The sequence below is a fragment of the Mus musculus genome, chromosome 11 (genome assembly GCF_000001635.26).
Source record: "Mus musculus strain C57BL/6J chromosome 11, GRCm38.p6 C57BL/6J".
NCBI lineage: Eukaryota > Metazoa > Chordata > Mammalia > Rodentia > Muridae > Mus > Mus musculus.
The window spans coordinates 72047467-72064901 of record NC_000077.6 but is presented as its reverse complement, the minus strand read 5'-3'; the positions used below and the strand labels follow the sequence as shown (position 1 = coordinate 72064901).

The 17435-nt window shown below is 52.0% G+C and overlaps 1 protein-coding gene and 1 long non-coding RNA gene across 12 annotated transcripts in view; one reads left to right on the top strand and one right to left on the bottom strand.

Moving 5' to 3' along the window:
- Pitpnm3 (PITPNM family member 3) overlaps nucleotides 1–17374 on the top strand; it is an 88362-nt gene extending 70988 nt beyond the window's left edge. For 8 of the 11 annotated variants that reach the window (NM_001081641.1, NM_001024927.2, XM_006533566.1 and 5 more), the window contains 9 exons: nucleotides 645–839; nucleotides 1659–1807; nucleotides 3312–3428; nucleotides 5948–6064; nucleotides 6368–6516; nucleotides 6733–6882; nucleotides 8589–8772; nucleotides 12933–13061; nucleotides 13542–17374. In NM_001081641.1, the coding sequence (NP_001075110.1) occupies nucleotides 645–839; nucleotides 1659–1807; nucleotides 3312–3428; nucleotides 5948–6064; nucleotides 6368–6516; nucleotides 6733–6882; nucleotides 8589–8772; nucleotides 12933–13061; nucleotides 13542–13847 (1496 nt within the window). In that variant the 3' untranslated portion in view covers nucleotides 13848–17374. The remainder of the gene's footprint in view (nucleotides 1–644; nucleotides 840–1658; nucleotides 1808–3311; nucleotides 3429–5947; nucleotides 6065–6367; nucleotides 6517–6732; nucleotides 6883–8588; nucleotides 8773–12932; nucleotides 13062–13541) is intronic. The other 3 variants (XM_017314612.1, XM_006533565.2, XR_388480.2) reach the window with 3 other exon arrangements.
- Nucleotides 9374–13733, bottom strand: Gm46286. The gene is made up of 3 exons (XR_001780248.2): nucleotides 13520–13733; nucleotides 13114–13218; nucleotides 9374–9855 (listed from the first exon to the last, which is right to left on the bottom strand). It is a non-coding gene; the product is annotated as a predicted gene, 46286 (long non-coding RNA).
- Nucleotides 17375–17435: the final 61 nt, after the last annotated feature.

Here is a 17435-nt window from a genome sequence, read left to right as displayed (position 1 = left end):
AAGTAGGTACTTGGCAACCAGTCTTGGCTCCATAGCTCCATATCACCATTGGGGAACTCTAGCCTAATGGTTTTAGAGGTTTTGGTCAGAGATGAGGGAATGCTGTACCCATAACTCATTTCAGGATTAGAACTTACCTGTCTTTGTTCCTCATGTCAAAGGGATATATTTGTTTAGAACTTCCACGAGGAAGCAAGGCTCCAACGTCTGCTTCTGCTACTTTGATGTTCCCTCTAAAAAGGGGATTCCCCCAACCTTAGAGGGTCTCCCCCACCCCCAGCTTGCTGGCTGAAGTCATTTCCATCTACTTTCACCTCAGCCAAGTGTCTCTGTGGGTCAGGGGAGGGATCTGATGAGAGGACATGGTTAGCCATTGCATCATGACTACAGCTAGGCCGTAGGACCAACCTCCCAGGCTTCCCTGTAGCGTTTGTGAGATAGGATGATGTTGTGCTCGCCGCCTATGTCTGTATCACTCACAGTTTGTACTGCGTTTGTGTGTGGGTATAGGGTGATGATGGCCTGCTAGGACTGGGCTGGCTTCTCTGCACTTCCAGTCTCTTGCCCAGCATGGGGGCTATCACTAAATAAGCCACTCTGTTGGATGCTCAATGCTTGCCCTGACCTTGCAATTCCCCCTCCAGCTGATGCCCTGCACACCCACAGCCCCCTATTCCTGGAGGGAAGCTCCCGGGGAAGCCCCCCGCTTCTGGATGCCCCTGCCTCGCCCCCTCAGGCCCCAAGATTCCAGCGCACAGAACGGAGGCTAAGTAAAGGCAGCTCCCATAGCGACAGTTCAGAGTCCTCGGACAGCCTGGCGCCTATGGGTGCCTCCCGCAGTGAGTGAGGCCCTATGGGGGCCCAGCTGGCATTTGAGGGGCAGGGACTTTCTCTGGGGGTGGTGGGCCCACACAGCAGGGCTACTGTGGGCAAGCTCTTGGGTTAGAAGGGGTTGTGAAAGAACTCATGATGACATTCCTGTCTTTGGGGAAAGGGATGGGGATGGGGGATGGGAGATGGGGGATGGGGTTGGGTGAAGGGAAGACTGATCTGGTTTCCCTCTGAGTCCTCACTGATTTCCTAAGCTGGCTAAGCTCTGATCCAGGAGAGAGCCCTGAATGTACCAGCTAGGACTATGTTTTCCCCATCCCCAAACTCACAGCTGGATATTAAGCTCAAGGGCCTCCCTCACACACTATCAGCTTAGCTTTATTTCCAACCTTTGAGTCTGAGTTCTGATTTTGAATGGAGCTTTGACTTCTGACCACGGCCCATGACTGAGATTTGACCTCATGTGTATTCTTGATCTCTGACCCTATACAGGCCTCTGATCTCTGATCATACACTGTGCCCCAACCTTTGTAGGCACAGACTAATTTGTGACCTCAGAGAGAGCCCCCGGGAAATCACTGTGGAGCTGTACCCTGGGGTGCAACTCTGACTGTCTCCATGTGGCTGGTCCTCCTTCTTGTGACTAGGTGGAAGCCCATGTCTTAGTGGTGGATGATCAGAAGGGCAGGTGAAAGGCTAGGAGTCACCTTCCCATCCTGCTCATTCTGGGCAGGTGCTGTGACCCTAACCTTGCTGGCACGTCTCCACTGAGTCTGTGCCTGCTGGCTTTTGGCCATTCTGTCCTCACCTTCCTCTCGGTCCCACAGTCACAGCCAAGTGGTGGGGAACCAAGAGGATTGACTATGCCCTGTACTGCCCAGATGTCCTCACCGCCTTCCCCACAGTGGCTCTGCCTCACCTCTTCCATGCCAGCTACTGGGAGTCTACCGATGTGGTCGCCTTCATCTTGAGACAGGTACTATGGCTCCATTATTGGGCCCAGCCTGTTGGCCCCTCTGGGGGAATCCCAAGCTTCTCTTGTGGCCACGTGGAGCACTTGGCCTGTGACAGTGGTGGGAAAGCACTGGGGCATGGATGTCAAGAGAAATGAGAGGCCAGAGAAGGGGTTCCTTTAAGAACTCTGACTTTGTAGATAATGAACTAGATAATCAGCCTGCAGATGAAGCCATGTCTCTGTGTCAAGATGGAGGAGGTGGAGCAATGCATGCCTGGTCCCTCTGGGTCTTAGTGTCTTTGCCTTTAAAACAGAACAGCAGGAAGTCCATAACCTGGAGGTAGTGGGGGCAGAGAGTTGGGGACAGTTCTGAAGGTCTGGTGTGGTTTTACCTGGGTATGGCAGAGATGTGATCAAGGAAGAGCTATCAGCTGACCTGTGCTTTGAGAAGGAAGCTTTGGGACTGCCATTATGGGATCCAGGAGAGGAGGCTTGGTGTCCCTAGGAAGCAGAGATAGTATATGAGCCCCATCAGGACACAAAAGCTTGGACTAGGTTCCAAGGGGTGATAACACGTGGACTCAGTGCCAGTACTTCTGAGGTCTGAGTTGAGGGAAGGAGCTAGCTAGATGGTCCTGTCTTCGATTTCCTAGTAGTTTGACCAGAGGGGATCTGGGCTGGGGGAGTCAAGGCTGTACTTCTGCAGGGTGAGACCCAAGGTAGGTGTTGGGGGTAGTGAGTCTGGAGCTTAGGGAAGGTATCAGGACTGGAGACAAAAATGTGCTTGTCATCAGACCTTGGCTAGTCTAGAAATCCCATAAGGATACCAATGAGGTCACCACAGATAGCAGAGACAAGCCAGGAGCTCCCTGGGGAGACAGGGAAAGTCCCTTTGAATGATGGAAGTGACCATCCCCATAGGTTGGAGGAGAACCTGGATAAGTAGACAGGAGAGGGGCAAGTCCCAGGGACACAGCAGAAGTGGCTTCAGTGGAGTGCTAGGGACAGAAGCTGTTGGGGTAGCCAGAGGAGAGGAGGCATGTGAGGAGTGTAGAAGACTTATGGAGGACTTGATGCCATGAGGATCTCCAAGGAGAGGGTGGTCTATATGAAATGAGCAGTGGTAGGCATTTTTGGATGTTGAGAAGAATGACCCAGCAGAAAAGGTCTGGACCAGAAAATGAAGTGATGGTCTGGAGAAGGGGACAGTGCAGAGTCAGGAGTTCATGGCTCCCGCTGGCCTTAGGCAAAGGTCACCTGTAATATTGGAGGGAAGGCAGAGAACAAACAAACTAGGTATCTGCAGGATTCAGGCATGAAGGTGAGAGGCTGCTCCCAAAGCAACCAAGGGGACAGTTCTCTGGTTCCAGCTGTCCATCCAGACAGATGTGAAGGGAGACAGCACCCAGGGTTGAGGCAGGATCCAGCCAATGCAGGATGGAGGCCAGAAGCTGGCAACTGTTTGGGGAGGCAGAAGGACAACACATGAGAATGTGCCACCAAGCCCCTCCTCGCTCTTGGCCAGGTGATGCGTTACGAGAGTGCAAGTGTGAAGGAGAGCACTGGTCTGGACCCCACAGCTCTGAGCCCTGCTAACCCCCGTGAGAAGTGGCTGCGTAAGCGAACCCAGGTCAAGTTGCGGGTAAGCTCGCTGCAGTTGGCCTGTTAGGCAGCTGACCTTGGGGGCGTGGGCAGTCACGCGCCAGATAAGAACTCCGGTTTGCCTGGTAGAGAGCTTGCCTCCCTTCCAGCTGGGTATGAGGGAGCAGGTGTGGGCTTCAGGGTCTGGTTCCCTGACTCCACCTGGCAGTCCAGGGCTCCCGGGATGGTAAAAGTAGGGCAGTTGTGGAATGATGGCTCCATGCCAGGCTTCTGAAAACATGGACTTGACACAAAAGGTCTTGCCTATGCCCAGGGCTCTCAGCTATTAAGTAGGATTTGGGGTGATCCTTGCTGCAATGGGCATGTATACACCAGGGTGAAAATGGGTAGGATTGGCAGGATAGGCCACTGTAAAGATGGGGTTCCTCTGTAGGAACTTGGGGATAAAGAGGAAGCTGGGAAGAACACATACTTTTATTCTCTCAGCAAACTGTCATCATGCCTATGTCTCAGGCCCTCTGCAGGGAGGTTGCACAGTCTGAGACTATAGTGACACAGCGTTGCCCTGGTGAGCAGCCCCTGTCTAGCGAAAAAGAACAGTAAGCAAGGTCCTAAAAACAATCCCAAAAGGCAGAGTGACTAACTCTTCATGAATCAACTTTGGGGGGGGGGCATGAACATACTTACTGAGATAAAATTCACCTATCACGATTCATACATTCACAGTGTCAAATTCAATGGATTTTAGTATATTCACAGTTGTATGCGACCCGACCCATGGTCAGTTTTAGAACATTTTGTCACCTCATAAAGGAAACCGCTTTCCCTGCAGCCCTCTTCCCTTCTGCGCTGTCGCTAACTCCTCCCTGAGTAACCAACCAATCGTCTAGTGTCAGCCTCTGCAGACTCACCCGTTCTCAGCATTTCATGCAAATGAAGCCACACATGTGTTTGTGTCTGCCTTCTTTCACTTAGCATCTTAACATAGGATCACCCATGATGTGTCATGTACAGGAACGTTTCCTGACTGGATACTATTCTACTGTACCCATATGTTCTGTTCATCCAGTTGTCAGTTGATGGACATTTGGGGTGTTTCTACCTGTTGGCTGTTTTGAATAATTTACATATTCATCTGCATCTTTTGTAGACACATATTTTCATTTCCCTTGGGCATAGAGAGGGAGTGGTGATTCTATGCTTAATCTCTCGAGTGTACCTTCCACAGTGGCTGCCTCATTTTGTTCCCACCAGCAGTGTTTGAGGGTTCTGATTGTGGCACATCCTCCACTTAGCATCCATTGCTGTCTGAGTCTTTGACTCTGGGTATCTTAGTGTGTGACAACCCCACTGCTCAGGCTTAATTCCAAGCACCCATCCATCCTCTGCAGTGTTCCACAGGTGCAGGGCTTAAAGGAACCTCCAAGCTCATACTAGGGCAGGTCACAGGAGGGGGTTTTATAAGGACTGGTGTCAAGGAGTTCTGTAGAGGTGTATTGGGGTGGATCACATGGTCTTCAAGTTGAGAGGAGGTGGACTTCACATTTTGGGGGATGGAGTTGAGTCTCTTGCTGGGGGATGGGCTGCAGTTTGGGGAAAGGGATGTCAGAATAAGAGGGTGGAGGAGGGGTACCAGGAAAGCAGAATGCAGAGGCACTTCTGCAAGGCTTGGCTCCCCCTGTGCTACACTCAGGGTTTGGAGTTCAGTGGAAGGTATGGGATGCCGGCCAGGTTGGCTCAGATCTGTATCTTATAAAGGACACAGAAGATCTGTCTGGAGGCAGCCCTAAATACAGAGTTCATTAGGAAGCTTCTAGCAGAGTCTAAATGACACTTGTGGGCAGGGCACACACAAAGATTTGACCAGTATGAGGTATAAAGGTCACCAGATTGACAGACCGGGATCTCAAAGGCTAGCCTGTGAGTGGACGGTTGGGACCAACACAGGGCTTGGAGCTGCAGAACTGAAAGACAAGGGCACTGAGATATCAGGGAGGGAGCGACTCGCCATCCAGGATCCTATGAGGGACTGAGGCTTCAGGGAAAGGAGACTTGGATGGTGGTCAGCCGATCAGTGAGGATGCTCTGGTCAGGCTCTAGACATAGAGCAGGTCAGCTTGTCTAGATTATTCTTTCTGTTGTTGTGCATTTAAAAAACTTAAAACTCACAGGCTAGCCTTTGAGATCCCATTTTGAAACTTTCCATTTAAAAAGAGGAGCTATGTACATGGCTGTTTATGCAGAAGGAAGAACCAAAGGTGACTGGGTAGTTTCCAGCTCAGAAATCTAAAAATGATTGTCAGGCTGTAAAGGCCAGGCGTCAGTCACTTCAGGGGGTGTGCAGAAGCAAGAGCACCAGGCACAGCTCTGTGGGCAGCCTAGGGAGCAGTTTGGTATTTCACGGTCTGCTTCTGGGATTCTAGTGGAGGAAGCTCACAGGACAGCTGATTCAGTTGGGCCACGCCCTGGAAGCCATCCTTACAAGGCTTTAATAACAAAGCAAGAGTGAGTACCTTGTCTGCAAAAGCTGAGCCAGGTTGTTTCTTTCTGTCCTTGCAGAACGTTACTGCGAACCACCGTGCCAATGATGTAATTGCTGCTGAGGATGGCCCCCAGGTCTTGGTGGGGCGCTTCATGTATGGCCCTCTTGACATGGTAGCTCTGACTGGAGAGAAGGTACCCCAAGGGTTGAGCATCTCCTCCTTGGCTCACTTGCCCCACGTGACTCAGGTCCACAGGGCAGAAAGGGTGATAGGACACAGCACAGGGTGCACTCCTCACTCATTAAATCAACAAGGGATAAGGGGAATGTGATACCTCCAAAGAGGTGGGGAAGGCAGCGTGGCTGCCACATGGAGGGAGGGTGGTAGCAGACTCTAGGATACAGCAGGCACTGTGCTCAAGGGTCTGTTGTCTTGGCTGTTAAGCATGCTGTCTTGCAGTCTGCAGCAGGTTCTTTGCTCCCTTCACTGGCTGCAGGTGGACATCCTGGTGATGACAGAGCCGTCGTCAGGCCGCTGGGTCCACCTGGACACAGAAATCACCAACAACAGTGGCAGAATCACATACAATGTGCCCCGGCCCCGACGTCTGGGGGTTGGTGTCTACCCTGTAAAGATGGTGGTCAGGTAGGATCAAGATGTGTGTGAGAACATTCATATGGTGGACTTTCGGGGTGGCTTCCCCATCCATGCTTGGCTGAAAGACAAGAGTTTATTTCTGTTTGCATGGAGAGAGGAATAAGGAGGAGGCCATCACCCATCGTACCAGGAGGTGCCACCAAGACCCTGACCCCAGGCTGACCAATTTCAGCTGAAGGCTGACCTCAGGTTGATACCTTTCAGGGGTGACCAGACCTGTGCGATGAGCTACCTCACGGTGCTGCCCCGAGGCATGGAGTGTGTTGTGTTCAGCATTGACGGGTCCTTTGCCGCCAGTGTGTCTATCATGGGAAGTGACCCCAAGGTCCGGCCAGGTGCAGTGGATGTGGTTCGGTGAGTGTTACCTCCCCCCAAGGAAGGTGTCTCCCAGGGCAGGAGCCAGAAGTTTTGGGGAAGGTACATTAGGTTTTACCCCCCTCACTTTCTCTAGGATGTCTGTTGGTCTCTGCCCCTAGGCGTTACAAAGTCCTGCCTCTACCTCCAATTCACTGGGGATCTTTGGTAGGCTCAGTCTCTTTTGTAGACTTTAGCTCATTCATTTGTTCCTCCAAGTTCGCTCTTTTCTCCTCTTGGCCATCCCTTCACCTTATGCTGAGGTCAACTCCACACCAGGCTCTAGTTTGGGTTCTGTGTATAGATTGCTGCTGGTGGAAGGAATCTGAGACCAGTGGAGGAAAATAAGTCACAGGGCTTAGAGGTGATCAGTGGTGACAACAGAAGCCCAGACCCCAAGGCTGGAGAGGAACGTGAGTTGGTGGCAGCTGACATGGGGATCATGCTGCCCAAGAAGCTGGGCTGGCTTCTAGGCTCAGAGACAGTTCTCCTCCAGCTGCTTTCTGGCTCCTAGAGGAGGCCCTGGGTAGCCTGCTGAGAGGGTAGCTGGGCAGTGGGGATGGGGGCTGCATTCTCTCCCTTCGTGGCCCCTGCCTCCTTCACCTCAGCACTGACACCTTGCCAGTTTCCAGAAACGGCTTTTTATGAACTCAGCACAGAGCTGTGTGCCTGGGGGTCCATCTGGGGTCTCCCAGCATCCCGCTGGCACCCACATTGTGCATCTTCAGTTTTGCAAGCTGTCAGATCACCATCTGGCTTTAGAAAGCCCACTGTGGCATCCAGTTGGTGGCTAGTGCCACAAAAATACCTACCCAGGTCTGGGCTTATCCATACCCTGGGCCATCCACAGAAAACAGTAAAGAAACAGAATAAAGATTCTGCCTGAGAAGTGAGGAGAGCTTCCTGGAAGAGAAGGATGTTGGCTGTTTAGAGGAGGGTCCTGAGTCAGGAGTACAGGGCTATTACAGGGGTGACAGAACACCCTCATGTAGATAGGAAGAGCCCACTCACCAGGACAGAGTCCAAGAGCAGAGGGAAGCCTTGAAATGTTATTTTAGCACTAGGGAGCCAGGTCTGGTTTCAAGCAAAGGAGCAACAGGGTTGGGTTTGTGGTTTATAGAAATCTCCATGGAAACAGTCAGGGATGATAATGAAGCCAACTCTGCCAGGCAGACTATGTCGAGCTGCTCTGGGATCAGTGCCTTCATCCTTGACATAGCCCCATTGGGGTGTTTGGATGATTAACCCATCTGTAAGATGGGGAAACTGAGCCTGGTGTGTGTGTGTGTGTGTGTGTGTGTGTGTGTGTGTGTGTGTGTGTGTAGTTCAAGGTTACACAAGATCAGATCGAAGTGGGAGGACCAGGGAAAAAGTGGCCACTAAGGACTTTGTAGTGGTTCAGGGGAAAGATGGCGCCCAAGGTAAGGACCAGGTACTGAAGGTGGGTGCAAAGCCTCTGGTCTGTGGTACTGGAAGCTGTCTTGTTAGTGGAGAAGATGGAAGCAGAAGAGAGAAAGGGGAGGTATCAGGTTGGGCTAGTCCCCACAGGCCATCCAAATGTCCACCACTCACCAGGGGCGAGGACTTGAGAGTCCCTTTACCATTACTGCTGGCTTCTCCGGGAGGCAGCAGCTGTCAGGGCAGAAACTTGGGCAGCGGGCGGCCTGTGGTGGGCCGAGCTGGACCCAGCGATGCCATCTCGCCAGGCACTGGCAGGACCTGGGCTACATGATCCTTTACATCACGGGGCGGCCGGACATGCAGAAGCAGCGGGTGGTGTCGTGGCTGTCCCAGCACAACTTCCCACAGGGCATGATCTTTTTCTCGGACGGACTGGTGCACGACCCACTGAGGCAGAAGGCCATCTTCCTTCGCAACCTCATGCAGGAGGTAAGTGTGAGCGGGTAAGGTGGTATGGAGGACCATACAACCCCGTGAAGGCGGGGCTTTCATTAGCCAGCAGAGGGGTTGACCCATGACCTCCCCTTCTCTCTCAATGTCAAGGGACTGGGCATTGAGGTCCTCAGCTGGCGTAGGGGAGGAAAGCACAATTTTGTTGATTGAGTGTGTGTCTCTTACTGGGACATCTTAACAGAGCTGGGAAGCAGGTGTTATCGTCACTGACAGATATTCATGCTTTATCGTTTCCTGACTCCAAGGCCTAAATACTTGTCTCTACATCTGGTTATTTGTTCAATAGATATCTCAGTGCCTATTGAAACAGGCCCAGTTGTGTTCCTTGCTGCCTGGTGCTGGTGGTTCTAGCCTGCTTTTTTTGAATCTGCCACCCAGAGCTGTAATTCTTGTATTCGCACCTGGGAATCATTAGATAGGCAAACTCCTGGGCTCAGCAAGGCAGCAGAAACTCGGGGGTGGGGGTGGGGGTGGGGGGAGGCTGGGACATCTTTGTGTAAAGCCCTCCAGGGCTCTAGAGGATTCTGATGCTTTGGTTGGGGGTTGGGGAGTTGGGGGGGGTAGAAGGGAAGGAGGGAGAGAGAGAGAGAGAGAGAGAGAGAGAGAGAGAGAGAGAGAGAGAGAGAGAGAGAGAGACTCACACATAGAGAGCAGGAGCAGACAAATGAAAACTACACAAGTTCAAATTTTGGTGTCCATAAATAAAGTTTTCTTGGCACACAGCCAAGCTCATCTGTTTATGTATTGTCTGTGGCTGCCTTTGCAATGCAGTAGAAGAGCCGAGTCGAGTTGCTGTGGCAGAGCTCAAAGCCTAAAATATTTACTATTTGGCTTTTCAAAGAAAAAGTCTGCCAATCCCTGATCTAGAGAAAGAAAGGCATGGAAATTGACAATTACTGGTGTGTGGCAGAAAAGGGGCAATATTGGCAAACAGAGGAGGAAGGTCTTAGGTCCGCCTGGGGAATCCCGAGTAGCTGATAGTAGGTAATAACTTGTGGGCTTAGTCTTGACATATGAGTGTGAGTTGTCAGGTAGACGGCGAAGCAGCGTGTGCTGGACCTGGGGAAATATAAAGAGGTTAAGACGGATGTGAAATCAAGCTTTATTTGGGAATAGCTCTGTGGGAGGATACATGTGCCACAGTGGTTTATGAGACTATTCAAAGAGATTGAGGCAAGGGGAATTTTTAAAGGCAAAAAAGGGAGGGGGGATGACAAAATATATCCTAAGACAATACTGTTGGTCTGCAACAAGCAGTAACAATGATGACCTCATTCTGAGGGTGAATGGACAGGTACCGAGCAGATGTGCTTGGAGACATCCTGCTTGTGTAATATTGAAGTTGACTTTTTACATTTAAGGTTTTATATTTTAGATCATGTCTCACTGCCTAACCCTGGCTTGCCTAGGACCCCCAATGTAGAACAGGTTAGCCTCAAACTTACAGAGATCCATCTGCTTCTACCTCCCAAGTGCTGGGATTAAAGGCATGTGCCACTATGCCTGGAGGCTGAAGGCTTTTGTGTAAGGTTGTGGTCCTGGCAGTGTGTGTGTATGTGTGTGTGTGTGTGTGTGTGTGTGTAAGAGAGAGAGAGAGACAGAGACAGAGAGACACAGAGAGAGACAGAGAGAGAGACAGAGACAGACAGAGACAAACAGAGAGACAGACAGAGAGACAGAGACAGACAGAGACACAGAGAGAGGCACAGAGAGGAGGAGAGTTATTCTCAGGCCACCATGACTGGGAATCCTTGTTTCATAATCTCCTGGCTTTGATGGGGTTGATGACCCAAGCGATTCCACTTTGACTTTGACAACTTTCAGCAGATGGAAAGTAGCCTAGAATGTTCTCAGGATACAGAGATACAGAACAGGGTTATGTGCAGGCAGGGTCAGATCAAGGACAGGTGAGAGCTGAGGCTGTAGTTATCACGAGACACCCAAGCTTGGTAGGTCTTATAAACTCTGAAAACCAGATCAGCTCTTGGGATCTCTGCTGAGGGCAGTGCGGAGCAATGGGTAAGTCTGAAGTAGGGCAGTGACAGCATCTAATTTGGGTTGTAGAAAGATCCCCCCTGGCAGCTCACAGGAGAACGCACTGGCAAAAGGAAGGGGGGGTAGTTAGGAGGCTGTTATTCCAGCAAGAGACAGAAGTCTAGAATCCAGACAGTAAGCGTGAGACCAAGAGAAAGGCGTGGAGAAAGTCAGGAGAATCAGTTGGTGGCATTGTCAGAACTTGGGAATGATTACAGGCAAGGAGCTCTCAGATGCCCCATGGCCTGGCCAGGAGAGATCAAGGTGCCATTGGGTTTATTCGCATTGCTCAAGGTGTATCTCCAGGGTCTCTCTCTCTCTCTCTCTCTCTCTCTCTGTGTGTGTGTGTGTGTGTGACACACAATGGGTGCTCAATAAGTGCTAGTGGAATGAGCGCACAGATGAATACATGGATGAAATGAGAACGGATACAGGAGGAGGAGGAGGCAGGGAAAGATGAGATCAGACATGAACATGAGGCACACGGATCATGAGCCATGTGGCTTCTAGCACATGGATCAGGGCAGTAGCCTGGGCTGCAGACTGAGGCTGTGTGGGAACAGGCATCCCCCAGGAATGGCTGGATCCAGGTGAAGCTGTGATGGGCTTCTGAGAGCAGAGTGAAAAGCCAACAGAGAAGAGTGAGGATAGGGAGGGTTTCCAGGAGAGAGAGAGAGAAAGAGAGAGAGAGAGAGAGAGAGAGAGAGACCCTTTCTTGTGAAGGTGGGACAGTGACAGCTGTCTGACAGCTGAAGATTGGGCAGTGAATGATCTTGGTGTGGAAAGGACAGTTCTAAAGGCCAAGAGGATAGAGCAGGTGGGTACAGAGTGAAGGTAGGTCTCATCCTGGAGCAGGTCGTAAGGGTGGGAGGCCTCAGGCGCTCCATGCGGACAGTGCACACCACCTCTCTTTCTGCCCTTGTGACAGACACCTGAGAAGTTGACTTGAGGGACGAAAGTCTTACTCAGCTCATGAGACCAGAGGTGTCAGCCTGTGGTCTGCTGGTTCCATTGCTGTCGGCCTGCTGTGGGAATAAATTATAGTGTTGGGAGTGGGTGGCAGAAGAAAGCTGCATGCCCGGTGGTGGCCTGGAAACAGAGCAAGCCAGAGGATAGCTTCCTCTAACTAAGCCTTCCCTAAGTCCATCTAGCTATGAACTAACTCATTAATGGATCAGCCCCATTGACGAAGTTAGCACACACCAGCTCGTCACCTCTCAATGGCACCACCTACTGGAGACCAGGCTTAGTGCACATGTGCTTGTAGGGTACACTTCACATTTGAACTATAGCTGACAGTAAGTCATCCCAGTGATGACAGTGCGTTTTAAAGGAAGGAAACTGCAGCTCCGACTTAAGTCCCCTGTTTTAGCTAAGGTTACTGTTGCTGTGGTGAGATACCATTACCAAAAGCAAGTTGGGGAGGAAAGGATTTGTTTATCTTATACGTCTGCTTCCTAGTTCATCATTGAAGGAAGTCAGGACAGGAACTCAAACAGGACAGGAGTCTGGAGGCAGAGGCTGATGCAGAAGGCATTGAGGAGTGCTGCTTACTAGCTTGCTTAGCCTGCTTTCTCTTTGAACCCAGGACCGCCAGCCCAGGGATGGCCCCACCCACAATGGGCTTGGCCTTTCTCCAGCAACCACTAATTAGGAAAATGCCCTGCAGCCAGATTTGATGGAGACATTTCCTGAGTTGAGGTTCCCTCCTTTCAGATAACTCTAATTGTGTCAGATGAGCACGAAACTAAACCAGACTTCCTCAGTGAACATCATAGGACAAAGGGTGACACGGATACATCTCTACCAGTTGGGTGAGATTAGGGTGATGAGCTAAAAGAAAGCACCCCTAGACAAGGGGGGGAGTTCACCAGACCAGCTATCAGGAAGCACATAGCCAGCCTAGAGCTTGCCTCCAGTTCAGGTTCCATAATGCAAAGAGCTCTCTAATGTGAGGAACTGGGGCAGGGAAGGGGCAGTCATCTGGGGGTGGCTTTATCAAAGGTGGATGATGGCTTGGTGTCTGAGTGCAGATGAAGGGTTCCTCAGCGGGGGCTTCCTAAGTCTTCCTCCCTCTTCACCAGCTTGCTTTTGTGTTTCAGTGTTTCATCAAAATCACTGCTGCCTATGGCTCCACGAAAGATATCTCTGTCTACAGTGTGCTGGGCCTCCCTGCCTCCCAGATCTTCATTGTAGGCCGGTCCACCAAGAAGTACCAAACCCAGTGCCAGGTGTGTGAGGGCCAGGGAAAGGGGTTGGGGCAGCTCCCAATCATCCAGTTACCTGCTCATCCTTTCTTTTATTCATTCACCTCTACTGAATGATGCCTTGGGCCAGGCCCCCTGCTGGATGCATGGGAGAATCCAAGTGGCTGCGATGTAATGGCATCTAGGGGAAGGGAAAACATCAATGACTTGTATAGCATAGCAGTGCCATTCTGAATGACAGAATAATGGGGCTTTGGAGATGAGCCACATACTTAGACTTTAGGGCAAAACTTGCTTCCGGGGAAGTGGGTGGAGTGGGGACGAAAGACAGTTAGGAAGAGCTTGGCATACAGACATAGGGGAACCCTGTTATGATAACGAGCCTCCCTGCTACTGGTTTTGGAGTCCGGGAGAAGCTGCAGACTCTCACGGAGGATGTCTTAGGGAAGTGGTGGTGCCGGGAGACAGGGTCAGATGCTAACCTGACGCTTGTTGCCCCCACAGTTCCTGAGCGAAGGCTACGCAGCACACCTGGCGGCACTAGAAGCCAGCCACCGCTCTCGCCCCAAGAAGAACAACTCGCGCATGATCCTGCGCAAGGGCAGCTTTGGGCTGCACGCGCAGCCAGAATTTCTGCGCAAGCGCAACCACCTGCGCAGGACCATGTCGGTGCAGCAGCCGGACCCACCGGCCGCCAACCCCAAGCCCGAGCGGGCGCAGAGCCAGCCCGAGTCCGACAAGGACCACGAGCGGCCGCTGCCCGCTCTCAGCTGGGCGCGTGGGCCCCCTAAGTTCGAGTCGGTGCCCTGAAGGGTGGGCGGTGCTCAGTACGGTGGGCGCAGCTAGGCGGCCTGAAGGGATGGGAAGGGTTGCCTTCTCCCTGACACAGGCGTTTTCCTGCTTTTTCCCTCCCGTGTCTGTCCAGCAGTGTCCGACCAGAGCAGGGAGGGACCTTGCCCTGACATTGGGGAGCTCTCTGGGCTGAGATGGGGTGAAACCCGGGTTGTCTCAGTGAAGTCGCCGCCGCCTCCCCACTCCTGTGCCCGCAAGCTGGAGTCAGGGGTAATGTTTGTGTGTGTGACCCTGGGGCCAGGCCTGCCTGTGCCAGTGTTTGGATAAAGTTGACCATCTTTTTGCGTGCTAGGTTTCGGTAGCCGCACTAGGCAGGCTCTAACAAGAGAAGCCCCTAGCGCTGGCTGGGCACGCGGCCAGGTAGGTGGCCGATTGCAGGTACAGCAACTGTCTGTAGAGGAGAGAGTGGCATTTGTGTCTGCCCTCCTTGTGATATCCGGGCACCACTTTGGGGCTGGCTGTCTTATGACACAGAGAGATCGCTTTATGGGAGAAGATATCCCCTGGGTCCAATCTATGTATGTGGAGTTTGTCCACAATCCTGGGGACTGGGCCTGGTGCTGACTGTTTGTCTTGCAGCTGTCCTGTTTCCTTTCTTGTTCTCAGTATCCTTATTCTCCTGTGGCCCTTGAAGACAGTCCTCTTCCCTGAATCTTGCCTTGTGCAGCTGTGGACTCCTCCCACTTGGTCTGGCTGTGTGCCCTGGAGTCTGTAGCTCACTCTTTGGGCCCTGCTTTTTTTTTCTGTAACTAGAGAGGGGGCATCCTGGCTGAGATGGGTACTGGGTTTGACTCCTAGGCCACCCAGCATTTCTGCTCTCTGGGGCTTTTCAGGATGCCCTGTGGGCCTCCTCCTCACCCCACCCCTCCCCATCCTTGGAGAGGGGTTCTGGGGGTGGGGCTGAAAGGGAGTCCAGCATTTCAGAGGAAGACCCTACTTCATGGAGAACAAGTCGATTTGTGTACCACAGAGGGAAACAGAAACCGTTTCCCTCCACCAACAAAAGGTGACAGCATGGCTGCCCTTCCCAGAGCTCTGTTCAGACTCACCGTTCCCTTTATGTTTCTGGATTGCACAGAGCTGAGATTTTGGGTTGTGGAGGTTCATGGAATATTGGCTCAAACCATTGTATTCTCTTCCTCTCCCTGGCCACTCAGTTTGATTTGAGCCTAGAACCTCCTCTAGGGTAGGTAGACCCCTTAGGGTGGTGGCAAGGGCGGGCATGTCTCCTTGCTGCCAAGCCCTTGGCCTTGGCACAGGCCTCCTCTTGCTCTCTGGCCCAGGCTGATACCTGTTGCATGGTCACCTGGGTGTCTTGGGGCCCTCTGGGCTGCCACTGAGGCCAGGGCCAAGTACCTGTGTACACTGCAGGCACATGCCAGCCCAGTGTCGCTTCTGCTCAATGTCTACCTCTTGCAGCTCCCATGCAGCCAGTGGTGGCTGCCGATGGGGGTGACTGGCACCATGTTGTGAGTTGCCCAGCAACCCGGGTGCCTCCCTGAGGCTGGAGGGGTGGGGTGCCGGCTCCCAGTACCCACTCTGCCCTTTCCACTCAAATGTCTTCTCCAGCCTGCCAGCTCCTGTTCCCTCTGCCCATCCTGTTCCATCTGCCAGCTCTCCACTGCACCATCAGCACTGCATTCAGCAAACGAAACCCAGCACTGCCAGGGGGCTGCAGAGCAGGCAAGCAGGCGTGGGACCAGCTTCTGCTTCCTCCTCCACATCCCTCCTAGAAGTTCATACCTGCCCCCCAAATCATCCTTGCCTCTCTTTTGGCACCAGCTCATATGGCACAGGCACCTTCATCCCGTCCTTTCCCTTAGTGCTGTGACTTGCGTTTGGACAGACCCATTTCCCTCACAGCTCTTCATCTCCGCTCAGCAGGAGCCACTGAGTCTAACTTTCAAATGATAAATATTCCGCCTCTTCCTTCTCTGAGAACCCCCCCAGGCTGAGTGCATGTGTGAGTGGAGAGCCCCCAGGGAGACTAGAGCCTGGGACAGGGCTCTGTGTGGGCCAGAGCCAGCCAGAGGCCCCACCTCTCTTTCGCTTGGATAACCCCTTTTGTGAGATGTCACTGGCGTGCAGGTGTTGCGACCACCACCCTAGGAGCTATGGTGGCTTGTGAGGTGCGCTTCCTGGCAAGTACTCTGTGTGTGATTCCTACTAGTGCTTTGTTGAGTTGAGTCAGAGACAAAAGGAACCTATTCCCGGTGTTCTCCAGGAGGTGTGCTGGTGCCTCCTCCAGTATTCCTGTGACCCTCCATCCAGCTGTTTTTCTAGTTACCTCTAGCTCCTGGTGTGCCTGCTCTCCAGCTGCTGGAAACACGTTCCTGCTTGACCAAAGTTCCCGTATCTGAGTGGCATGTTTGTTCTTCCCGTGTGGTGGCTGTCCTGCCCTGGCTGAGGGATGCCTGATAATTTCCTTTATCCCTTGTCCTGTTGTGGGTTGCTGGAGTCTGTTCTTCCAGCTTCATACCCCCTCCCCCTCCCCCAGAGACTGACCTCTCCCTTAAGCACCATGAGATATTTTTAAAGAAGTAAATTATTTTCATGCATTCAGACAAACAGCCTTCCTGCCTGGGTGCTGGGCTACCACATATGTATCTGAGCCCCAGGATTCTTGAGCTTACTGGGGTGCTCCTCTGAAGGAGGGGAGGCTGTATCTAATGGTTTTTAAACTGTACTTTGGGTACTTTGCAACCCAGAGCTATGCCCCAGAAGTGTCCTGCAGACAAAACATGGCACCTATAGAAGACTGGACCCTGCCAGACCGGTGCCCCCAAGTCTGGAGGAGGTGCCACTTTTGCAGGCATGCTCCACATTTGGCTCAGGTGAAGCCCCACCTGGGAGGGGCACCCTGACTGTAGGAGCGTTGCAGTTGACCCCGCCTTAAACAACCAACTTTCCAGTGGAATTCCCAGGGTTCCATTCCAAGTGCTCTGGAAAAAAAAAAGTCCCCTTTTCTTTCCTTCTGGGCTTGGGAGGAATTTCTTATACACCCAAGTTAAACGTTTAGTACAAGTAGCAAGGCCCGGTTGAGTTCTGATCTTGTTGGGAAACTAATAGGAAGGTTAGGAAGAAATATCAGAGTTTGAGTCCACACTTTGGAAGAGATGGGGGACACCAGGAGCGGGAGGCCAGGAGGGTGGCTAGTGAGAGACATTCCCCCTCAGACTCAGACCCACTGTCCCTTTCTCTGTTTACTCAGTGGTGGCAGCCAGTCTGACCTTGTCTGCGGTCTGCCTGTCCCTGTGTGTAACTTCCAGTCCACTCTGTGGTGGATGGTCCTGTGATATTTTAGTCCTCATGGCTGCCTTGTACAAAATCCGTTAGAAAAGAAAATGTAAAATACCCGATTTCTAACAAGACAAAAAAACAGCATTACGGAGTTAAAAGATTTTTACAATTGGTCTTGATTTTGATGTGAGCTGTTTTTAACTCTGAAATATTGTCACTTAAATAAAAACCTTATTTGCCTTTAAGATGCGCTCTGTTTTGGGCTAAGGTGAAAAAGCTTTTCTTATACTCTGTTTCCCTCTGAGA